This window comes from Prorops nasuta, unplaced genomic scaffold (assembly GCF_024137725.1).
Source record: "Prorops nasuta isolate Cenicafe-Biocafe unplaced genomic scaffold, Cenicafe_Pnas_1.2 PNAS00004, whole genome shotgun sequence".
In the NCBI taxonomy this organism is placed as follows: domain Eukaryota; kingdom Metazoa; phylum Arthropoda; class Insecta; order Hymenoptera; family Bethylidae; genus Prorops; species Prorops nasuta.
This window is the reverse complement of record NW_027116801.1, coordinates 10,433,213-10,457,950: the sequence shown is the minus strand read 5'-3', so window position 1 is coordinate 10,457,950 and position 24,738 is coordinate 10,433,213. Positions and strand designations below refer to the sequence as shown.

Sequence of the window (24,738 nt, the reverse complement as noted above, 5' to 3'; positions counted from 1 at the left end):
TTAGAAAAACTATTAACTATCAAATGTTGATTATGGACTATCAAACATTATCAAACGATTATCAAACGATCTATATACCTCAATTATTAAAATTCTATAGTTGGTAGGCCAACTTCACAGAGGTTTTGGGACCTCCGTGAAGCTGGCCCCCCGACTATAGAATTTTTAATTTCTAATAATTATACTCGTTTGAAAATCGTTTGATAGAGTTTGAGGACCGATTCCACAAGCCTTGTTTAAACTGAATTAAGTTAATTATGCTATATTCTATGTGACATAAAATATAACAAAATTAACTTAATCCAGATTAAAAAAGGGGCTTTAATTAAAAAAACTTAGAAATCTACAGTTTACGTCACATATATTGTACTATTTGAGGCTGGTGTCGCCGACCCGCTGAGTCGAGGTCAAGTAATGTCTCTGAATACGCGGCTCTTAAGTAGTAAGAAAACGAACCTATCATAGTTAAGAATTTTATTAGTGGTTTAACTGTGATTGGTCAGTTTTTTATTGCTTGTGCATGCATTTCACCATCATTTGGTGCGCACAGTGAGTGAGCGTCTGTGTATACATGTGCATGCAATACACGTATTACGCAGTACATAGGACTGTGTATGTGTATGATGTGTTTGTATGTATGCGTAAATGCTGTGTATGAAATCAGTAGAGTGTATATAGTTATGTTGGGTGGGGGTGCTATGCTCTATAGCCTATAAATCTAGTGCTCTAGTGAGTCTAGTGGTGCTCTAGTGTGAATTGGTGTGAATACTGACTAACGTGACTATTACTGTAGTAGGTATCTTTTACATAAATTCAACTTGTCAGCCAGATGTCAAGATTAAAGTGATTCTTTTTTACAAATGAAGTGTGAAACGACTGAAATGTAATTTTTGTAAATAGAACATATAATCTTTTTCAAAATGTCACAGACATGGGTACAAATTCAAGAACAATTTGCTGTAGGTAAGTCAAAATATTTAGATATATATATATATATTAATTTCGTTTCTATGAAATCACATCCTGGGAGGTGCCCCTCTGTTCTTAAGATCAATTCTTCAGATGTAAGTTTTTCCACAGTGTATAACAATAAATGTCATCTCTATTCTCTATTACCCTATTATTTTTTATATATTTTTATGCGTGTTTATTAACTATATGACGTATGTAATCTGTGTTAATCAACACATCCTTTTTATTGTAAAGTAACCTGATTTGATAATAATTTGATACATCAAGCTTTAACCATCAATGATTTGAGAAAATGGATATAGAGGGTACAAAAATCGTTTAAGAATAAAATTTAGGATTTCTATAAATAGGAATCATATGTAACATTTAATAAAAAATTTTTCTTACTTTAGCTATACATAACTTTGGGAAAAATGGAAATCAATATCTACAACTTACGGTTGGTGAAGTAGTACAAATTTCTGAAGAATGTGAAGGGTGGTATTATGGCTGTAACAAATTGAGAGGTACACGTGGAATATTTCCAAAGTCATACATAAGATTTTTACAACAATCAAGAAATATGAATTGTTTGATACATGAAGTGACAAGTGTCCTTAGAGAATGGGGCCATCATTGGAAACATCTATATGTGGTTAATATACTTTCTTTTTTAAGTAAATTTAATTTATAACAGTACATTATTTTACTAGTTTACTTTTATTTTTACAGACACATTCCAAACATTTTGGAACAATGCAACAACAAATGTTAGAGCTTATAGGATATAGAATTAAAATTTTAAGTGGAACTTTAACTATTGACGAATTAAAAGATATAAAAAGATTGGCTACAGCTAGGATAGATACAGGAAATCAGCTTCTGGGTCTTGATATGGTAGTTCGTGATGATCATGGAAATGTTTTAAATCCTGATGAAACTAGTACCATACAACTGTATTATCATCATGAAACAGCTGCAGAAAGAATCAGAAGGGCTACAAGTGAAACAAAGAAAAAGCCCTCAAAATTGTATGCACCAGTGTATTCCCACATATTTTTTGTTAGTGTTAGAAATTTTGTCTGCAAAATGGCAGAAGATGTAGAGTTATTACTTACTCTTTATGATGCTAAAGAATTAAAAGCAATAACAGAAAATTATGTTGTATCTTGGAGCAAAGAAGGCTTGGCAAGAGATATTGATCAGTTACACAATCTTCGAGTCTTATTCACAGATCTTGGCTCTCGTGATTTAGGAAGGGATAAGGTTTATTTAGTATGCTATGTTATAAGGATTGGTGGTATGGAAGCAAAAGAAACCGATCATCGTCGTTCAAGTATTGCGCAAAACAGTCAAAAGGCTAAAACTGAATTTATGAGAAGGCCTTTCGGAGTAGCTGCAATGGATATTACTTTGTACATTACTGGAAAACTTGAAGGAGATGTTGAGCATCATCACTTTATACCCTTTGTACAGTAAGTGTTAATTTCGAAACACTTAAACTATATAATGTACTGTTTCTTCAGATTGTAGGATTTGGTCAGGAGTATTTTAATTTCTACAATTTGTCAAAATAGGATTGTTTTGTTGTGTCTCTTTTTTCAGTTGTTGTGAGAAAGAAAGTTTGGATGGGACACTAAAACGAATCCTTACACAGAAGGAAAGTAGTCTACAAAAATCTGGAAATGGCAGTAGTACGGGCACAGGAGGTGGTCAAGGATTATGGACTAGTTTAAAATTATTGAGAGGCGATATAAAACAAGTAAATTTTAGATTTTTTTTTAAAAAAAACTTTAAGTATTATAATTTTTGTATACTTATGTAATTTATAGGTACGTGATGAAAATCCTCATTTAGTATTGGGCAATGTCTCAATTGCTAGAAAAATGGGATTTCCAGAAGTTATATTACCAGGAGATGTGAGAAATGATTTGTATCTTACATTAATATCTGGAGAGTTTAGTAAGGGATCTAAATCAACTGATAAAAATGTTGAAGTAACGGTAAGCATAAATATGTATTCATTTACCTAATAAATGCTTTCTCTCTCATGGATATCTGTTAAAGGTAAAAGTATGCAATGAGGATGGAATCCCCATACCAGGTGTAATTACACTTGGTGGAGGTGTTTCTCCTATCAATGAATATCGCAGTGTGATTTATTATCATGAAGATAAGCCTAGATGGTGTGAAACATTTAAAATTGGCGTCCCAATAGAAGAATTTAAACAAGCGCATTTAAAATTTACCTTCAAACATCGAAGCTCCAATGAAGCAAAAGACAAATTTGAGAAACCTTTTGCTTTAAGCTATGTAAAACTAATGCAGCGCAATGGAACGACCCTACACGATACACAACATGAGTTGCTAGTTTACAAATTAGAACAAAAAAAATACGAAGAGGGGGATACGACTTATTTAAAGTTACCATCCACGCGCAGTGAATTGGCGGAGCTTAATATTGAAAAGAAACCTACGCTTGGTCCCTTAGCACTTAGCAGTAAAGATAATTTTATCATAGGAACAAATGTTTGCTCTACAAAATTAACGCAAAATGTAGATCTCTTAGGTCTATTAAATTGGGCATCACATAATACAGATTTAAAAGATTCCTTATCTGCCTTAATGAAAGTAGATGGAGAGGAAGTAGTGAAGTTTTTGCAGGTATGGGAATATTAAAGAAATTTTTTCTTTTATTAATAGGTTTAATATAGTGCGTGTTTCAGTGACATGCATCAAAATTTTGTAAAGTTATGGGAGGAATAATTTTGAACAAACAAATTTTTTTAATTATTGATGGAAAACACAGATATTCAATGTTTTTTTTTTTTGTAAAATTGTAAATTCTACAATTTTCAGTATCACAGAGCTCTGATCAGCACTATTCACATGCAGGCTCTTGCATCTCTAAAATAAACACTACTAAATTTTCTGCACATACACAGTAATGATTAAAGCTTTGTTACACTTTAATTGCAGAATTTTCCAAATTTTAGAAAAAATTTGGTAGTTTAAGGACCCATTGTTCAATAATAATTGTTACTCCGAATTAGCTTTCTTGAAATTCCCAAAGTTTGAACATTTTCCTAATACACCCTGTACAGTATCAAACTATTTTTTATATTTATAGGACGTTTTGGATGCTTTATTTAATATTTTAATTAGCAATTCGGATAGCGATCTCTATGATGATATGGTATTTGAATGCTTATTATATATTATTGGACTCGTGTCGGATAGGAAATATCAACATTTTCAACCAGTATTAGATTTATACATTTCTGAAAGCTTTTCTGCTACTCTTGCTTATAAAAAATTGATCGCAGTACTACGCAAAAGAATTGAAAAAGCAAGCACCAACGATGGGCAAGAACGCGACTTATTACTGAGGACAATGAAAAGTTTGCAGTACTGTATGAGATTCGTCGTTGAGTCTCGCCTATTATTTACAGAGTAAATAAGCATACGATCATTCAACTTTACATTTTTCTCTTTTATCAATATCCTCATTTCTTTTTTCATTACAGACTTAACCAAGATGAAGAAGAATTCTCACAAACTCTAACAGACTTATTAAAATCCATTGTTGAGCTCATGAGTCATGAAACAGATGGCACTTTATTGGTTCAAGGAGCGTGTCTTAAATATTTACCAACGACCATACCTCATTTGTTAAGAGTTTATAGTGGCAAACAATTGAGTACGATTTTAACAGACTTATTGGTCACGTTACCTACAGGACGATTGACGAAACAAAAAATGATGACTGTTAACGATATTGTTCATAGTCCACTTTTTTTAAATGCAGATTGCAGATCCATTCTTTTACCCAGAATAACCATACTGGTGAAAGGTTTGCTGGAGGCTAAAGAAGAGGTAAGGTATCAAGCTTTGTTATTAAAAAATAAAAATGGTTTGATTCATATTGCAAAATCAATATTAATCAGGCATTGTTGCACATTGTTTGCTCATATTCATAACATGATATGTCTTATGCTTTCATTTATAATAAAGACACTGGTCATTATTATAAATTAATATGAATGTATCATACTTTCACTTTCATGTGCCTTTTGTAATTGTTTAAAAATTATATCATTAAACGTGCTTTCCGTGCAGCCTGACATCCTCCCGCCACGCATCTGTTTCAGTATCTCTTGTGTATGCTTTTCTCTATTCTAACTGGAATATCGGTTTGCTGGGAAAATTCAGATTTTCTACTTTATTCTCTGTTCTTAAATTTAGATAGCATATGAAAATTAGAGATATAAGATTTAAGAATAAAACAAAAGCATGTGTAAAAAAGATTTTCCGCACATTATAATATAGCATGTTTTTGTTTACAATAAAAATTTGGTCTTCTTCAATTCTGTTGATAGCTATAAATTCTATCTAATAATAATATTTTAGCTGTCGCTTATTATCTTTGATCTATAACTGAGAGTCGAAGAAAATTACGATGATACATCTGATCTGTTATTATACATGGCTATTTTGCACAAAGTCTTACTAGTATGTGGCATTTCGCGAACGCATGTAAAGCAAACATTCATTATCGTGGGAAATTGTTGGAATTAGTGATTATGATTATCACGTTTTATTTAAACTAACAATGGGTTGTTTTTATTTTTGTGTGCGGTTTGGTTTTGGTTATTGGCGTTTAAAGGGGCTATCAAATGCGCCTGGAAATAGCGTGGCGAAGGTAGCCAGGCTGCTCGGTGAAAATCGACATCGATTGAATCAGCATCGTGGATATTCCGAAGAGGTAATTTTTATCCTAAAGTAGACAGGCTAAAATGGACCTTGCGATTGGAAAATTATATGTTGTTAAATTAAAGTCAGTTGTGAATTATTTATATCGTAGATTACCCATTTCTTATTTTTACAAAAAGAATTCTTTTTAATAAATTGTTGAAGGTTTTCATGAAAATTTTCTATCTATTTAGGTAGAGCTATGCGTGAAAATTTTATCAGATATTCTTGAGCTGACATTTAGGAAAGATATAGGCAGTACAGTGTCGGATGTTAAGGAAATAATGCTAACAGTTTTAAGAACCATAATACAAACCGAAATATCAATGGACAGGGAAAATCCTTTGGTGGGAAATTTAGTGTCTGTTATGCTTTCCATATTCAGGTACTGATTGTTTGATTTTTATAGCCAGAGTTAAAACATAATTAACAAGATTTTATCGAATTTCATGAAATGATATTGTTTTTTTCAGGCAAATGACGAGGCATCATTATGAAGTTTATATAAACCATTTTGGTACAAGATTCGATTTACTAGATTTTCTTATGGAAATATTATTAGTCTTCAAAGATCTGGTGTCTAGAAGTGTATTTCCGAAAGATTGGTGCGAAATGATAATGCTTCAGAATAGCGTAATTTTAAAATCATTACGCTACTTCTCCGGTACAATCAGGGATTACTTTTTTGTGGATTTCGAGCAACAAGCTTGGTCCAATTTCTTTCACTGTGCTATTGCATTTTTAACACAACCAGCATTGCAGCTGGAAACCTTTTCGACATCCAAACGAAATCGAATTATTGCACGGTACAAAGATATGCGCAGGTATCGTTTCTCGTAATATTATAAAGTAGTATTAATTTGGCTTAAAACTAATTTTTATCCATTGACTTCTTATAGAGAGACAGCTTTCGAAATTCGATCGATGTGGTTCAATTTGGGTCAGCACAAAATATTATTCGTACCTGGCTTGGTCGGTGCAATACTAGAAATGGCATTGATACCAGAGACGGAGTTAAGAAAAGCTACGATTCCAATATTCTTCGATATGATGCAATGCGAATTTTATAGTTCTCGAATTGTGGAAGGTTACGGAGATACAAAACGTGACCCTGCTCACATTAAAGCTAATTTTATAGAGTACGAAAATGAAATGATAGCCAAACTTGATATTCTCGTTGAAGGGGGTAGAGGCGATGAACAATTTCGTACGCTTTGGATTCGATGCATGAGTGAACTTTGTGAAAATCATTCCACGCTGCGGGATCAGGGCCTACGGTTTGTCGATACAGTAGCAAAACTTATGGAGCGTTTGTTGCAATACCGTGACATTATTCACGCAGAATCGCAGGAGCACAGAATGTTATGTACTGTGAATTTACTAGAATTTTATTCTGATATTAATAGAAAAGAAATGTATATCAGGTATGCCAATTCTCGATTAAAATTTCATTACCATACAGAGCAACTAAATAAATTGCTATGTTCACAGGTATGTAAATAAACTCTTCGAGCTACACTTGGAATGTGATAATTATACGGAAGCTGCCTATTCTTTAAGATTGCATAGTCAATTACTACAATGGAGCGATCAGCCTTTACCTCCTTTGCTACGTTCGCAAAGGTATTGTTAATTTAATATAATTATTTGTCATGTAAAAGCAAATATGGAAATCGTTCCAGTTCTATTAATTATTCTTTTTTAAGATATCCGTCATGCCAAACGCATCGTGAATTAAAAGAGGCGCTGTATAATGATATGATCGACTGTTTTGATAAGGGTAAAATGTGGGAATGCGCTCTTGTAATTTGTAAAGAATTAGTTTCTCAATATGAAGAGGAGACATTTGAGTATCTACAGTTGTCTGTGCTGTTAAGGCGAATGGCTAAATTTTACGATTGTATAGTGAAGCAATTACGCCCTGAACCAGAATACTTTCGGGTTGCTTACTACGGTAGAGGGCACCCCGCTTTCTTACAGAATCAAGTTTTCGTTTATCGAGGGAAAGAGTATGAGCGACTTAGTGATTTTTGTTCGAGAACGTTAAATCAATTACCAAATGCTGAGCAAATGAACAAATTATCACCGCCTAGTCTGGAGATACTCGAATCTAATCAGCAGTACGTACAAATTAATAAGGTAGAGCCACTAATGGATGAGAAGCGACATCGGTTAAGTGGTAAACCAATTACAGCCGAAGCTGTATTAAGGTACGAATTGCATTATTTAGTAAAAAATTATTAAATTATTTATTTATCAAGTACATATATATGTAATTATGATAATACTTTTTTCACAGGTATCATCGAGTAAATGATGTGCAGAGATTTCGGTTTTCAAGACCAGCCCCTAAAAGAGACTCGAGCTTTATGAATTCTGATAAGGAGAAAGACAATAATTCCAGTAATGAATTTGCGTCGCTTTGGTTAGAAAGAACAGTGCTTGTCACTAGTCATCCTTTACCTGGAATTCTTCGATGGTTTCCTGTTAATTCTAGTGAAACTTATTTAGTTAGTCCCCTGCGAAATGCTATAGAAACTATGGAGAACACAAATACAATATTAAGAGATTTAATTATTGCTCATAAGTAAGTTCTTTTCAATTTTTTTTATAATAATTTTGAATATTTTTGCAATTTTAAAAAATATAAAAGATGTACTAATAAACGGTTCCTGCAGATCTGATTCTAGCCTCCCATTAAACCCATTAAGTATGAAACTGAATGGCGTACTTGACCCGGCAGTGATGGGAGGAGTGGACAATTATGAAAAAGCTTTCCTGAATCCAGAATACAAAAATGCACACTCCGATGAAACTTCAGACTTGCTAAAATTAGAAAGTCTCATTGCAGAACAAATTCCATTATTAAAAATTGGCGTACAGCTGCATAAGGCTAGAGCACCACCAGAATTAACTCCTTTCCATCAACGCTTAGAACAATGTTTGGCTTCGATGAGAAGTCACGTCGAAGCTAAATATGGCAGAAGAGTGAGTCGTTTGTTAAATATAATATACTGTATGCTTAATTTTATAATAATAATAATAATAATTGTGTTTCCAGACTTGCGACCTTCAGATTGAGAGTCTTACACAGTCAGTCACAATGCGAAGAAACGTGACCACCAAAGATGAAACGAATCGTTTATCCGGTTCCAGCATGATCAGTACAGAGTAAGCTGGTCTTTCAAGCTTTATATTTTTTTGTAGTTAACTTACTAACAAAAATTAACAGCTTTAATTCGCTTCTGACAAGCTATTATTGATTTATGCTTTTTTGTTTATTAATATTTAAGATAACGTAAATGAAGTGGTTAGAAATTCGCGATATTACATAGTATTTTAATATTACCCCGTTCAGCGGCGGAACTCACTCCAGGGTATCCTCTCTTACAAGATCTCAGGTTGCTACATTCAAGTCCTTAACGTCGTTCCATTTTAACAACGGTACACTGCCCTCCGGTGCGCAAAACATCAATCTAACAAGGTAAATTTGTAACAGCTCATATAATTGCTTGGTGAACTTTCTCTTTTTCTACATTTTACAAGAATCTGAAAAAGTATTCCGAATATTAAGAGCTCTGTAATGTGGTTACAGGAATATCTCCATTGGGCCTGATAAATTCTCTCATAATAATCTTCTTTCGTTTCTTCGTACCTAACAGTTTTACTTTTATTTCTAATCATCAACTGCTCAATTTTAGAAAATACTTTTTAGTGCAAACCTCATTAACAATTCCTCGTATTGGTTTATGTAATGAAAATACTAACTTATACTAATAGACGCTACGATCTTTTTTCTTTATACGGCTTCAACCTTTTTTTATTTTCTTAATTTATGCATGTATTTTGCTTATTTTTTCCCTTTTATTCTTCCTATCTTCCTGATGTAAATATCTTCAATTCAATCTCCAACCATCTACCTAAGTCTAATATGCCTACAATCTAGCGAGTATAGGTAATTTACGTAAATTCTTTAACTATTATGAAACTTCGACAAAACCATTAATCGTTTTGTAAACTCTTTTCTGTACTAGGAATAACTCTGTACGCTCGCATATCTTGTCAGCGGCTTCATTGCAAAAAGCGTTAGGAAGTCCAAATACCGGAACAAATAAGAAGAAAGATACGAAAAGAAGAAGTAACCGCAAAAGTGATTCTGCCGCGGTGTCCAAATGTGAACAGCCTACGAGTCAGTGGTACACCACACCGGAAACGTCGCACAATTCAACCTCATCCGTAGTCTCTTTGACATCGACCAGTTCCACTTGCTCAACACAAATTTTTGAGTTACGGCAAGAGGTACATAAATACTCAATTGCTCAGATAAAGCAAATGGATAATAAATAATAGCAAAAGCATCCAGACAAATTTTTTCCAGAGGGGCTCTTGGCATACATGTTTCTTAAAAACTGGCGTAGCATTACACACAGTGAAAGTTATAATTATCTTACATTACGTGGAAGGGTTTTGTCCTCCCTTTCCACTTTTTGCGAACGTCCTTGCTTTCGGATAGGAATATTTAGAATGTTCAAGCAACGCGCAACCGTGGATTAATCAAGGAAGAAGTTTGCCAAACTTCAACCTCAAGTATCGACCCGTTCACAAGTTGAGCCACCAGTTTTATTCTTAGGGATGACCTTCCTCTCTATTCCTACCTCTCCTGACGAGGATGTTCGCAAAATAAGTTTCAAATGGGGGTTGAACATAAATTTAACTTAGGTTGGCTTAATGGTATATATAGAGTGAAAATTACGATTTTTTTTATAAATATGTATATCAATTGATTCCAGTTGACACCGAAACGTCCACTGAGATCCGAAGCGGAGAAAGAGAAGAGACTGAGCAATCGTTGGTCTGGCCAATCCCAGCAATACTTACGAAACCCAAGTAATGGATTTGATGGAAGCAGTTTGGGTAAAGGAAACAGGGATAGCATAGGAACAACGGATAGTAATGCGTCAGAGGATGACCCTCCGCCTCCTTTACCCCTAAAAGCTCGAGAAGCTGATTATTGCAATCTGCCTGAGGAAATGCCCTCTCAGCAATCAGGTAGTTTAAATTATTTGAATAAAGCGGCAGGACAGTGGACAAAAAGTAAATTGCCTACGCCTTTGGATTCATATGAGAATCAATCAAAGCCCCCCACCCCTCCACCAAAACCGAAGAGACCAAATTACTACTTGATTCAATCTTTTCCACCCGAGAACGCGGAAACTATTCCACAAGAGCCTTCGACTTCATAATACAGATATTTAATAAGCAATTATATTTATACATATGTAAGGTATAATTTTCCTCAGTTTATACAGCCATATAATCATCGGTACGCTTTTCATTACCAGTCTCTTTGACATCTGTGTAGAAATAAGTTAGTTCGTGCAATTGGTTTAAGAGATTTATAATCAGAAGACCATATATAAGATAGGTATATAAATACATATTATATATTTAGAGAAAGAGAGAGACAGATAGACATAAAAATATATATTATATATGGTCAGCCATGTAAAACACCCCAAATCACGCACATAAGAAAATGTTTGGTATTTATCTCTGTCTCTATCTCACTCCCTCTGTAACTATTAAATATATCCAATTTTTGCACAAGGCTTTTCTGAATGCAACTAATTAAAGATCTCGAATAGGTCTAATTCAAAAATGTAATACTTTTATAGTCGCGGAGATCGCGTCTTCTTGCATCTAAGTTCTTGGACCATTCAAGTGGTAAACACTGAGTAATATACAAATGATCGCTTGATGTTGCTTGCTGAATAATCAATTGTGATTGTTTTGCCATATTGTCCAGTTATCTGATAGGTGGTATGAATATACTCCGAATTAAAAAATGTATTATATAAATATATCAATTATACACTTTTACCTTATAAATACATACTACCGACCCTTTACGCAACAATAATAAAACAATGTCCACGTGATTATTGCCTAAGCGTTACCACACATTTTCTACATTTTCAAAGATATCATGCCTTTTGATACGTATGTAGTATAATTAATGTATTATTTATAAAATTACCCCTGCGGACTCCCTAGATATTTAATTTGTAATCCAGAGCTATTTTTGGAAAATAATATTCCTAAAATATGCATAATTCTGTATATTAATCTATTTTGTAGAATTTTTATATCGGGCCTAAGCAATAACTTTGCATCGCTCGTTTTTATTACATTCTTATGACTTTTCAAAGTTTCCTAATGATAGTTTTTAAAAGACTAATTTTTTCATAAATAATGGAAGAAATTATATTAAATCTACTGCTAATACGATTTATAAGGAAATTTATTAAGTATTTGACGAAATTTGTGCTAAATGAATGTATTTTTATAGGTTTTATATAAATAGTTAATGATAATAAGACCGTAAACCTTTTTTAACTAGATCTTCGTTTTTATGCTTAAATGTTTTTAAATTTTAAAAGGATCGCTGGGACTTATTTCAGTAACATCTAATTCTTTTATAGAATTATAATCCAGGCAAAAAAATAGGTCGTGAAACGTTTTTAGTATTAGTTGTATGAAAAAAAGTGTCAACATTTCTATACGAAAAATTGTTAAATTATGTAATGAGATTTAATGTTAGAAAGATGAAAAGTTATGTTGTTAAATTAAGTTGCTATTACTTTGAAGCATTTTGAAGGGTTATTAATGTTATTAAGAAATTCATCAAAAGGATGATTGAAACAATACTCGCATTAATGGGCATATTCTTTTTATGGAAAATCTCAGTTGAACGACTCATACATTTGATGTAATTTCAACTGTACATAACTGAGTCGCGCTTCAACTCATTTGAAGTGTAAAAGAAAAGCACTTAATAGCGATACAATAGCAAATACACATAAAACCATGACACTCATTGGTTAATTCTATTTTTAGTAAGAATATGGCGTTAAAAACAAATGTCCAAAGCCAGATAGATTTTTTGCTAAGCTATACGAGATTCGTCAATTATAATATTGCATTATAAAATTGTATATTTCATTACGTAACTTTTATTTTGTTACATTAAAATAGAAGACCGTGAATTTTAGTTTAGCTCAGTTTTCTTATACTTGCCATTATTCATGTAGGATCAATTCATGGCAGTTGAAGTACAAATTTTTGTAATGTAAAAAGTATAATTATCGAGGCTATAACAGATTATTTATTATATTAAATTTTATTTTTTTCACATTATCGTGATTACTAACGCAATCATCTATAAAATCAAGGTTCATACCAAAGACATTAGTACTTTACTTATTTTAATCATATATATATATATATATATATATATTACTCACAGAAATTATAATGCATTTTATTAAAGTTTGAAGAATAGCACCAATTGTTATTAATAATATTTTTATGTTGAAATATATATCTTAATAAACTTATTTGCTAATGTTACACATTTACGACCATAGTACGAAACTAACTGTAGTGCCATTTGATTCTTAAAATGCATCGTGATAAACCTCAATAAATCTTTGTATAAGAATATTATAACATTTGTTCATCTTTAAAAAATATACTGATATATTTCTTATTAAAAGAAAGCATTATTCTTTTTTAATTCCTCGTCCTAGGCACAATATAGTTAACTGCTTCGCAGTGTAAGGCTACTATAGTCGCGCTTCGTATATAATCTTTTCGCGGTTATAGCCGCTCTACACTACGAAGGGGTTAAATGCCCTGAAATAATGAAGAGAATAGAACGAAAGAATGCTATAAAGTTAAAATCTCATTTATTTTCAATACATATTACATAAAACTTTAAACATTATCTACATAAGTAACATTTCTGTAAATTAACACATTAATTTTCTTAGATATGTATCAACTAATCTTTAAAAATATATTACATTACAAATTAAATTTAATTTTCATTTTATATATATAATATTCAAAATGAGTATTACATATCAACAGACGTGGTCTGTTGAGTGTTGAATACCTAGGTGATTCTTGCGATCACTAGGTTAAGCACGAAGATGCGCGCTTATCCTGAATTGGGTTGCCGCTTAGGCACACCAGTCTGATGTATCATTAATTGTTCCACAAATTATAGTTGTTCGCTCGTGGTACTTTCCATGGTTCGTTTTTAATCCCATTTCCCAATCACTAAGAGATTAGAAATAGCAAAATAAGCAAAAATATGAAAACCCAGTGATCGCATGAATCACATAGATATAGGTACTCAATAGACCACGGCTATTGTGTTAAAATTATGTATTACTCATTTTGAATATTATATATAGAATTAATAGAATGAAAGTGAAATTTCTTTTGTAATGTAGTGAACTTTTAAAACTTTATATAACCTTTATTTCAAACAAATGTGATTTTAATTTTATAGCGTTTTTTCCTTCTGGTTTCTTAATTATTTCAGGGCGTTTAATATGAAATACTAAATAGGTACTATGAAAGTAAAGTTTTTATTGACTGAAAGTTATTTTACAAAACTGTAGAAAAAATTGTGATTTTTTTGGTTAAGGAGTGAAATACATGTAGATGGACGAAAATAAGCATATTTGATTGTTTTCCTTTTGTATTAAAGCTTTTCTATTCCTGTCTAGGTTTTACGTAATATTTATATTTTTTTAAGCTAATAATATATAATTTTTTATTATAAAATTTTAATTGCATTTTTTATTATTACAAGATAACGTGAAACACATTTGGCTCGTTTTTATGACTGGCATAATCTCTAAGCTGATTGGCTTCGGCAAAACTTATTTAGAACCTCAAAAATAAATTTTGTTGTTATTAACATCTATATGCCATGTTTGAGTAGTGTCTTAATTGAATGTACACTAATTACATTCACAGGCTATAAATTCAAAAGGGCTTCAAAATTCGTATATAAATTTTTACAGCATAATTTTAAAATCTTATACTATTATTTAAGATTTAGCAAAATCGACATTTTTTCGACATACGTGTATTTCCATCCTTAATAATATATGTAACAAATTGTATTAAATTGAAATATGGCAGTGTGATTCTTAACGAACGTTAATATTATAAAATTAATTTTAATCTAAAGTCAAAAGACTGATATAATTAGACTAGTACTTATTTTTGGTTAAAAGAAAAACTTATTGTTAGTGATATCATAATCCATACAATATTTTAGATTGAAGCTTGTTTTTCATAACATGTGGGAGAAAAGTAAATAATTGTAATCCCGCAAATATGCATGATAAATTGTACTTGCCCCTCACTTGTTATGAAAAATAGTACGTTGACCATGAGAAGAAATCAATTACCAACTAAGTTTCAAGGTTTGCTACACTTGGCTACGTTAATAACCTTCGGCTTTGGCTTGGGTATCAATCTTATCTTACGCATAGCCAAACTTTACATCTCATCGGCAATTGTTCGCTTATTTTCTTTAGTTAACAACGTACAATATTTTATTTGTTTTATTATAGCTCCTCCCGATCTTCTTCCGAAAAATTCTTGACTATTGTAGAATCTTCCGTGTCACTAATGTATCCTTTCTCACCGGTGTAATGAGTTGGATGAATCAATAAAGGATCCGTGGATAAAACAACCAAATTTCTTGGTGAAAAATGTTTTTTCCAGTCTTCTCTATAAATGGAAATGACCTATTAATCGTTTATACCACTCATTATCTTGGATCTTCAGACAACAATTACCTAGGATGCATATCCGACAGTATAGGGATGTATTCGTCAACTGGTACTAATTTCGAAAGTGGATTCGCGTCTATTAATTTCTTAGCTCCGCTAGCTGACAACAAGTATCCTAATGTCCAGTAACTATAAGCAGCATACACCAAGTGTCTGGAGTTTTCAACAGGCACCTCTTGATTTTCAACAAGTCTCTTTCTTCCTATATACCTAAAACGAACATAGCGCCATAAATTTCATAAACTTTTCTTTTAATTTCATAATAATTTGCATTTAGAATTAAAATGCTTCTTACACAAGATCCCAGTCAATATCGAAAGTCTCAATTTCCTTAAGAACAAATTCAATTTTCTGCCTGAAGTATGGCTCGAAGCGAACATCGTCTTCCAGAACCATTATTCGTGAATAATTATTATGCAGGACCTAAAAATAGAAAGTAAAATTAAACCTGTGGAAAAAAAGAATTTCCCAGCGAGCTTACTTTTTTCCAAATCTCGTAATGACTCAAAAAGCATCCAATCTCTCCCATGGTCATTGGCCTCTTGTGATAAGGATCCATGTATTCCGGCACGAACTTTATCGACATGGAATCCAGAGATTTTTTGGACAAAACACTGGAGAAAAAAATATGCAATCACATTAGGCGTATTAATGGAAAAAAGATCAAATTTGGTATTTTCGTAAGGTTTTTTTTCTTCGTTTCATCGACCGGTCGAAATTTTATTAAGGAGACACAGAAGGTACTAAATTGTCCAACCCTCTGCCGGAAGGGCCAATCTCGGTAACAGGATAGCGTATGTGTTCCCCAAAATTCCCCTGAGTATCAAGGCCAACTAAATGGAAAATCATGCCAAGTCCACAGAGAACTTTGATATTCGGAGCAATATTTTTAATAGAAAAAAATGTGCATTTTATTTTTGTTTTCAAGTTTTAAAAAATAAAACTTCACGCGCCATGAAAGGGCACGTAGCACAAGAGTGTATACGGAACGCTCCAATTTCAATTTAATCAGGATTCCCACAACACCAATACTGCATTACAATTAACTGGAAAACGCTGATTAACTCACTCCGGATAATCCCTTGCTCCATTATTGCTTCGAAAAAGAAACTTTGTCCTTTATCCAGAAGTTATATACTCTCCGATGTTTTTTAAACAAAATTGAGAATATTTTAGCGTGAGGTTAAATTAAAACTGCAAATTTGCTTTTCGCCAGGAGTCTCCTATGGGACGAATCGTTTTCAAAGAAATTGGAGTATGTGCTTCCCCTTTTCCAGGGCTATAAATGTCAAGTCTCGTGTTTCGGGATCCATGTACCTTGCAGCATAAATCAACTGGCATGAAATAAATTGATGAAATACTTCTGATACGCTAGTATATTTTAATTATACCTATTTGACCTATTGCGGAAGATTCCAGGGTCATTCGAGCGAGGGTGGAAACGCTATTATTTTCTTATCACCCGACAAGCCTGGTAGAAAATTCATTCAGCAATTAAAGACTTTTCTCCGAGACTTTCTTTTTAATCCTGCTTCTCTCTCCCTCTTTCTTGCAAAACCAAATCATCAATTATCTCTCGCTCCTACAGTTAAAATCATTACGTTTCTCCAAAATAGAATTTTTCAATGATGAAAAAATTGACTTTATACAAGATTTGTTTTATCATTTTAAAACAAAATTTCTCTCTACTAGTTTTAGCTACCTATCTTATTTATTACACAATGTGAGTATCAAATTGTGAATAAGCGTGAAATTAAAGTAATTAGGGAGGATTGAAGAAAGTGGGGGTAGAGCCTATAATTAAAAGTTAAGCTTTGTTGGATAAAAAAATTTAATTTATAGCGAAAATGAAGAAAGAGGAAAAAGTGCGAAGTTTTGGTAGGGGTTGCAAAGGATTCTGCGCGGGGAGAAATTTTCAAAAGCTTCGTAGAGCGGCTGAACTGGCTAGTTCAAGCGTGCCGTTTGTCCATAAAACATCGCATTAACAGCGCGATTCTATATATATACATGCAACAAAAATAGCGCGATAAATATTCAGACGCGTTAATTAGAAAAGTTGGACTTTATGTTATTACAAGATTTATCAAGCGTTTATCACTATATCAAACTAAGTAAATATTAATCAATTATATACAGAAATTATTCCGCGATTATCCTTTTATCATACTTTTGATTTAAAAATCGTCCTATGAACGGATATATTATTTGGACTTTTCATCCGGTAAAGGTTTCCTCGATGAATCGCGCTTATTCTGAAAGGAAATAGAAAGATGGTTGGGGGAAGCTTATCAATGAAATGATCTTGCGATTGAGATTGAGTGACAGTGTGCGAATATATAGAGATGGATTCTATTTCCGCCGCAGCCTACAAGTTTCATCTTTTCCAACGAGTATCGCAAACATTTATTTCTCCCTCGTTATAAGAATATATTCGGTAAGTATCACACACGTACGAGTGCAAATGCTTAAAAAAAATAAAGTTAGAACTGAAGTTCCTGAAATAATATTTACCGGAAAATATCCACGATCATACGTATAACTAATACCGTAACAAAATTTAATCGATCGAGTGAAATTATCGAGAAAAAAAAACTGTAATATCAATTTGCTGTAGAAGCGGACAAAAAATTCGAACACGCGTTGTTCAAGTAATTTGTTCGGTACGAACGAGGTATAATTTTTTTCGCGGCTTCCCCTGTGATCTTGGAGAGCATTAAGTCCTCGGAGTCCGTTCCCCTTGTACAAGCCTTTAATCCCATAACTCACTGGACTCTCTTGGCCTGCCTTGAAAAAACTTTATTAAGGAAATTATCCCGAATGATAGTAATCTGTTTCCTGAAGTCCGATCGATTCTCGCGATTCTGTGCCAATCCCTTGTTGAACTTGAATAACTCGCTTTGTCAAAGAGAAAGAGAGTGGCGAAGGGGTAAAGGGTAAGGGGGAGACAGAAAACTTATTATTATTGTAGTGAAGAAGAGGATTAGAGGGGGGGGGGGGGTAACACAGCACAAGGTCACTATTCTGATTGAAATCGTTCCTTCGAGTCTCCCTCGCGAGACAAAAACTGACCTTCGCGCGATATATCCCAATATAAAGCGCAAGATTCCATATCGGATAAAGTGGAAGAACGAGATTGGTCGGAAAATCCAGAGGAAGTTTATAGGAGGATTGTATACCGACATTAACGAAGCCGGATTAAACGTTGACGATCCAGGGCTGGCATGCTAATAAGAACGGTAACCGCACTCGGCCAAACGTTAATCAGAGTTGTAAATAACGCGTGACTGATTTCCTGCGACGACCGTGCAAGCCAAAAGCAAAACAATCATTGCATAAACGCTCAGCTCCGGGGCAATAATGAGAAAAACCAACTTGCCGCTGGGATTTTGAATTTCCACGCAATCCACGAGGTAGCGAGCCTAATTTAAGGCTTAACGAGACTCCTCTTAAATTTCCTGTCGAAGCTTCATGCTTTTCGGATAAACCAGCTGGCACATTAATCATTCGTAAATTGGTCCTTAAGAAACTTCGGCATGGAACTTTCCAAATCAACAGGAAGATAAATTGGTCTCGGCATTTTAAAGGAGCTGGTCGTTGTAAGAGTGTTCAAAGAGTGGGCATACGAGATAAAAATGAATAGGGAGGGTATGGTTTTGGAAAGAGAAGGGGTGTGGGGGATTAATAGAAACGTAAGGGAGGAATAATGGACCGAGGAGGATCGATGTATCGACAGAGGACGAGATAAGAGAAACTATGCTGAGCGGAAATGCGTGCAGGCAAAGATCATTTCGAAGATCTGAGGGAAGCACGATCAATGAAGCCAAAAATGCGAAGAAACGTCGTGATATTTATTGGCCGTTGCTAAAATTTTCCAATAGTGGAAATGCGAGATGGGAATAAGTAGGAAAGCTCAGGAGTGGGGGGGGGGGGGGAGAAGTGGTAACGTAAATTAGAAATAATGAGAGTATAAAGTGGATGGGTCTATGGGGAGAGGATGAGATAAAAGAAACAATGGCTGCTTTCCAATTAGCCTAAAAATCGACGCAATCGAACACAAATGTATAATACGATTTTTGTGACATACACTGTACCATTTGTGTTCGATATCGTGTCGATTTTCAAACTAATTGGAAAGTTCCCAATATAGAGCGGAAACGGGTGGCAAAGATCATTTCGAAAATCTGAAGGATGATCAATGAGGCCAAATTTGCGAGGAAACGTCGTGATATTTGTTGGCTTTTAAAATTTTCCAATAGTGGTAATACGGGGTAGGAGTAATTAGGAAAAATTTAGGAGAAGGGAGGGATCATATAGAAACGTAAATTAGAATCTTAATGAGTGTAAGGTGGGTGGATCTATGGGGAAAAAGAGAGATAAGATGAAGGATAGATCGGGATATGCGTGGCAAAAATCATTTCGGTCTCCGTGGGACTATTGGCCGAGTAAACACGTCTTACTGCGTGGGACGAGTGGGGTGAGAAAAAAATAAAGTAGGCAATTTGTTGGAGCAATGAGAGCGGAAAGACCATGCAAATTATTTTCATAAATAAATATAACTTCATTAATCTTTAGAGGGATGGCAAATTTTCTAGATAGAGAAGAATGTACAAAGGGAGTTATTTTTTCCTTATATCGTCATCGCGTATATTTAACCGATTAAGGTGAAGGGTGCTTTTCGAGTCCTCCAGAGGCACACAATTTTGCCCCGCTCGCCTATCGTCGGAAGTCGACGCGAAAATTCTTGACAAAGCGAAGAATAAAAAGCTCGAGTCACGGATTTCATGCGAGAGATTTCGATTGGCGAGAATTGCGGTGTGACGCGTGGCCGCGTATATGAGAAGTTGCGTAAGTGCTAAATCGATTCTCGCCTGGCGAGTCTGGGAGGGCCATTTCCCCGCGTGAATTTGGATTTCCGAAGGAGATTGATCATCGTCGGAGCGTGTGCCGATCAACGCTGAAACGAGACGAAGAAAATCGCTGTGGTCGCTTGTCGCCAAAGGCGATACAGCCCTTGGGGCCCTCCTTTCTTTCCCCACTTCTACCCCTATACAATATTCACACCGATCCACCACCTCTCTAACACCAACCATTTCTCCATTTTTTTTCCATTTCTCTTCCCACCTGTCACACGTGTCCTCCCCCCCCTTCTTATCCTCACCAAAAGTAAACTTAATTGAAAGAAGAATCAATTAATAAACAATTCCAAAAGCCTACATCGATCCAGATAGCCCCATATAAAGCTTTGCACAATAATAATCCCGCTGATGCGAAAGTTCTTCTTGCTAAGATATTATTGATGAGGCAGAAATTCAATTAGTTTAGGAGACTTTTGCGCAAAATGCGAAACCAATTTAATGGCACATAAAACTTGTCATGAGAAAGTTTAATCTGATTAAAGCCCACAGTACAGCCGCTACTTTCAACGAGTTAAACAGAAAGCTTTTTTTCTTACCTATCTTGTTAATTGGAAATCTATAAAAAGCCAAAGGTCGATGGTTATTGCTATTGTTAACGCAGTTGTGATTTTGCAATTATGTTTCCCGATGGTCCAGTGGGTCTTGATGGGTAAATGTGTCACTCGGATGAATATTCAGTTAGCTAGTTAAAATATTCACAGGAAATCCTTTACACATAAATTTTCTTCATTGATCCCTCCTATTATTCATGAGTAGCAAAGTTTGATGGACAAGAGAGTGTTATAAAGTAAATAATTTTGATTCAGGAATTAAATGGACCGTGATCAAGTGACATCCGGTTTGCATGGAATTTAAGAGGGGAGAAATGGAATTTTGGTGAGAGCAAAAATATATGTCTGGTCGATGCATCCAACGTCAGTGGACATCAATGAATAGAAGAATGGACATGATGAAGCAGCCATTTCAACCCATCGCTCGTCGTTACGCAGAGGAATTTGCATCGTTAAATGCAAACCTTACTCCAAATCAATTGAGCTTTGAAAGCTCTGTTGAGAATATTAGCACTAATGTATCAAAAAATGTCACCCAAGATGAGATTGATAGTCAAGGAGACTTGAACAAACTTTTCTACCTCTATGGAACATTATCTTTAATTATATTCTGCATCATCTCAATCGCTATAAACATCAGGATTCTTATCAGTGTTTTTTGGGCCAGAAGGCCTATAAGTCCCACTCTCTATATCAGCTTGAGTCTGGCAGGTTGGAACAATGTTTCTTCTGTTTACATTTATAGATGATTTTACTAATTTTCTTGCCGTAGGTGCTGATGCATTTTCCAGCTTAACACTTGGAATTGGATTGATCGTTAACAGTCTGATTCCTCATGGCCTTGATCTAAAACTGAACGGTATATACGAATCTTAATTCTATTTCTTTCGTCAATTTTATGTACACGATTTACCACGTAAATTTTTCTCTTCTAGGAATGGATTGCTTTTTGGTAGGCCTGGAGGCCATTAGATTAGGGGCTGTTATTGTTACTGTGTCACACCTAATGGCACTGGCAGTAAACCATTATATAGGCATATTGAAGCCCCTGCAATACCTTTCTATCATGACTCACAGGTTAATTAATAATTGATCCGTCTAATTTAAAAGGCAAACGTCTACGTTTTGTAAATCATTCACTTTTCTATTTCCTGCAGAAGCACCACTTTTCTCATAATACTATTATGGCTTTTTCCGTTGACATTCTTCGTCGTCTACTTCAGCTTAATAGAGAATGAAGGATTTCGTTCGAAAGAATGTAAGATAAACACGTAAGAAAACTTTTCAATATTGACATTAAAAGACTGCAAATTAGATCAAATATAACGCTGAATTCCTTTCCATCTTCAGATTCCTGTACTTTAAAAAATTTCGCATAATCTTCAGCTGCTTTTTTTTCGGGCCTCTTTTTATTATGGCTTGCATTTACGTACACATATTTCGAATAGTGAAAAAGCATCAAGCACTGAGACTTCGTTTTGCAAGAACCAATGCCTCATTTTATGAAAGAGATACTAAACATTTGCGCAATACCACTCAGCAAATTATGAAAAATGTTAAGGCCATGCAGACAACATTTTATATATTAGGTATTGGAAAAGAAGATAAAAATAGTTAGTAGGAATTTTCTTTTTAAATACTTTCTGTCTTTTCCTCAGGAAGTTTCGTTGTAGGCTGGATACCCGCGACAGTTATGTACGTTATAGTTTGCGAAGACTGCATTTTGCGATTTAATTGGACCACGGATTATATTAAACTCATTGTTTACATTATAATTAATTGTTTGATAATACTAAAAACTCTGGTGAATCCTATTATTTATGCAGCCAGGATGCAGGAGATCAAGGTAGGCAAGATTTGCCTGTATTACGGTATTAAAATACACAATTGTTCAATTTAAATGAGCAAAATTTAATTTCAGGCAGCCACCAGGCGAATGGATATCTCTTGTTACGAATGTTTCGGATTTTCTGGATACGCGTCCGACGACGATCGTAATAGTGATAGAAAGAGAAGTTTTCCAATTGTGGAAAGACATTATTATTCAACGGACAGAAACCTACGCACCTTTTCCAGATATAAATCACACACAAGTAGCATTACCTCTGTATAATTCTACAATTTCCCCAAATGAAATCAATTAACTTAAAATTACCAGTCATAACAAAAATATAAAGTTTGCTCAATATTTCCTTACCTTCCATCTACAGCAGCAAAAGTCTCCACGCTCAGACCTAATTCTTGGAAAACAAATTCCATTCGTTCTCTTCTTTCGGGTCTCCTCATTAGGTTAATCATATAAATGTGATCAAACCCCATAGTGTTTGGCTCAAGATAAGCCACAAATTTCTGCAGAGACATGGGCAGACTTAAATTCACCCTGTGCACTAAAAATATACAGCAAAAATTCTTCATACTACAGCTTACAAATTCATTTGAAACTTATACTTGATCTGTCATCCAGGCTTACTCAATATTTCTATTTTTAAATTCATCAGACGTTGATTATCCTCTTCCATTGTTTCCTTACTATCCAATGGAATCATGATGAATCCATATTCTTCTTCATTGCATACATTTAATGATATACCTTTGAATGAAAAATAAAATACAATAATCAAGCAACAAAATTATAAGAAACTGATATTAAAAATAATTACCAGCAACTAAAGCACTTAAAGCAAATATAATAATATCATCTTCAGGTCCCATATAATTCTTTAATTTGCTTGATTTGTAAGTCAGATAATCAGAGCTGATTCTTCTTAAATCTATTAAAACTGCACTATGAATCATTGGCACATCAAAACATCCTACTTCTTCTTGAAATAAAATTGGTTCGTATTTGTCTGTCCTGAGATAGTAAAAATCATAGGTCATCCCAGCCCAAAAATTACTGTACATGCCATCAGACTTTAACATTGGTGCAACCACTGTTTTTTTCTTAGATATTATGCTTTGAAGAGTATTATTGTTAGTCAATAAAACATCAGCATCCAACATCTACAAATATAAATTCATTATAAATTTTGTATCTCTCTTTATGCTTAATATTTATTTTAATTACCCAAATATAATCTGCCCATATTTTCCTAGCGTGATCTAAAGCGTCTTCTCTTAATTTCATGACATGGGAAAATCTTTTATGAGACCATTCACTTATACTAGTTTCATCATCAAAACCTTTTGATGATTTATCTAGATTTATGTTGATTGAATTATATCTTTTTTCCACCATTTGTAGCCATTTTTCTAATATCTCCATTGTATTATCAATATTATTATCGCTTCGAATCCTAAATGCGTTGAATTATTACTATTAATATAATTGCATAATCAGTGAAAATTCATATCTACATTGAAGTATGTAAATTTATATAGTTTCTATTTAATTTTAGCGCGCAGACAAGGTGCATGCGCATTTTTACCTTACCTTACCTTACCTTATAATCTTAGACGTGTGTTTATAACAAAAAGGTGAGGTTATGTGCTGATTTAATTAGCCCAGTTATAGTTCTTCCACTACTACTTACCATAAAGAAATGCGATGTTTTGGGTAATCTTGCTGTTCCAGAAAATGTAAAAAGTATGGCAAAACGTGTGCTTTGTTTCTAATTAAAATACTTATTAAAACGGTAGGTTCTTTCAAGTTTTCGTAACATTTCGAAAAAACTAAAAAATTAGACACTAATAAAACTGGAAGGTAATATTGATACTTCATTTTCTAAAATGTACTTTTTTAAACAGTTTTCTTCGTTTCACACTAACAGGATTTTAAAACATCTAAGTATGCTACAAAGAATAAAATTCTTAAAGTAATTTCATGTATAATTCTTATTAGCCTGTTGTGTGGGTGGAGTTCAGTCGGTAAAGTCAAAACCTGTTTCTAGCATTAAATACTATTTTTTA

At 33.8% G+C, this 24,738-nt stretch overlaps 3 protein-coding genes across 7 annotated transcripts; 2 read left to right on the top strand and 1 right to left on the bottom strand.

The window, feature by feature from the left end:
- The first annotated feature begins 748 nt into the window (after positions 1 to 748).
- mbc (myoblast city) lies at positions 749 to 13,318 on the top strand. 5 transcript variants are annotated; one of them, XR_010822500.1, is made up of 20 exons: positions 749 to 963; positions 1,365 to 1,606; positions 1,684 to 2,426; positions 2,557 to 2,713; positions 2,784 to 2,954; positions 3,019 to 3,615; positions 4,082 to 4,404; positions 4,479 to 4,827; positions 5,618 to 5,716; positions 5,898 to 6,088; positions 6,177 to 6,527; positions 6,603 to 7,127; positions 7,195 to 7,326; positions 7,410 to 7,913; positions 8,003 to 8,290; positions 8,382 to 8,691; positions 8,765 to 8,874; positions 9,062 to 9,187; positions 9,299 to 9,658; positions 9,738 to 9,867. XR_010822500.1 is itself a non-coding variant. In XM_066725724.1 (20 exons), the coding sequence occupies exons 1-20, from the start codon at positions 921 to 923 to the stop codon at positions 10,944 to 10,946; spliced, it is 5,979 nt and encodes a 1,992-aa protein (XP_066581821.1). In that variant the 5' UTR covers positions 749 to 920; the 3' UTR covers positions 10,947 to 13,318. The 5 variants fall into 5 exon arrangements, 4 of the variants coding, with proteins under 4 accessions (XP_066581821.1, XP_066581822.1, XP_066581823.1 ...); XM_066725724.1 differs by lacking the exon at positions 9,299 to 9,658 and adding an exon at positions 10,494 to 13,318 and having other exon boundaries at positions 9,738 to 10,002; XM_066725728.1 differs by lacking the exons at positions 749 to 963; positions 9,299 to 9,658 and adding exons at positions 1,041 to 1,064; positions 10,494 to 13,318 and having other exon boundaries at positions 9,738 to 10,002.
- Positions 13,319 to 13,651: 333 nt separating this feature from the next.
- On the bottom strand, positions 13,652 to 24,572 carry LOC136772542 (glycosyltransferase 25 family member). The gene is made up of 9 exons (XM_066725587.1): positions 24,363 to 24,572; positions 23,897 to 24,125; positions 23,490 to 23,832; positions 23,300 to 23,419; positions 23,027 to 23,216; positions 15,844 to 15,976; positions 15,658 to 15,785; positions 15,369 to 15,572; positions 13,652 to 15,300 (listed from the first exon to the last, which is right to left on the bottom strand). Exons 1-9 carry the CDS (start codon positions 24,548 to 24,550, stop codon positions 15,135 to 15,137), a joined length of 1,701 nt encoding a protein of 566 aa, XP_066581684.1. The 5' UTR covers positions 24,551 to 24,572; the 3' UTR covers positions 13,652 to 15,134.
- Positions 17,164 to 23,015, top strand: LOC136772543 (adenosine receptor A3-like). The gene is made up of 8 exons (XM_066725588.1): positions 17,164 to 17,796; positions 21,085 to 21,540; positions 21,602 to 21,688; positions 21,765 to 21,906; positions 21,987 to 22,100; positions 22,180 to 22,418; positions 22,488 to 22,675; positions 22,751 to 23,015. The coding sequence occupies exons 2-8, from the start codon at positions 21,171 to 21,173 to the stop codon at positions 22,940 to 22,942; spliced, it is 1,332 nt and encodes a 443-aa protein (XP_066581685.1). The 5' UTR covers positions 17,164 to 17,796; positions 21,085 to 21,170; the 3' UTR covers positions 22,943 to 23,015.
- Positions 24,573 to 24,738: the final 166 nt, after the last annotated feature.

Excerpts from the sequence above, each read along its gene's own strand:
- LOC136772542 (XM_066725587.1), bottom strand. The coding sequence starts at position 24,550 with ATGAAGTATCAATATTACCTTCCAGTTTTATTAGTGTCTAATTTTTTA. Across the intron at positions 15,977-23,026 it reads TTTGCTGCTGTAGATGGAAG|TGTTTTGTCCAAAAAATCTC; the intron begins GTAAGGAAATAT and ends TTTTTTCTCCAG. Across the intron at positions 15,301-15,368 it reads CTGTCGGATATGCATCCTAG|AGAAGACTGGAAAAAACATT; the intron begins GTAATTGTTGTC and ends TTCCATTTATAG.
- mbc (XM_066725724.1), top strand. The coding sequence starts at position 921 with ATGTCACAGACATGGGTACAAATTCAAGAACAATTTGCTGTAG. Across the intron at positions 9,188-9,737 it reads CAAAACATCAATCTAACAAG|GAATAACTCTGTACGCTCGC; the intron begins GTAAATTTGTAA and ends TTTCTGTACTAG. Across the intron at positions 10,003-10,493 it reads TTTTTGAGTTACGGCAAGAG|TTGACACCGAAACGTCCACT; the intron begins GTACATAAATAC and ends AATTGATTCCAG.
- LOC136772543 (XM_066725588.1), top strand. The coding sequence starts at position 21,171 with ATGTCTGGTCGATGCATCCAACGTCAGTGGACATCAATGAATAGAAGA. Across the intron at positions 21,541-21,601 it reads TATCAGCTTGAGTCTGGCAG|GTGCTGATGCATTTTCCAGC; the intron begins GTTGGAACAATG and ends TTCTTGCCGTAG. Across the intron at positions 22,676-22,750 it reads CCAGGATGCAGGAGATCAAG|GCAGCCACCAGGCGAATGGA; the intron begins GTAGGCAAGATT and ends ATTTAATTTCAG.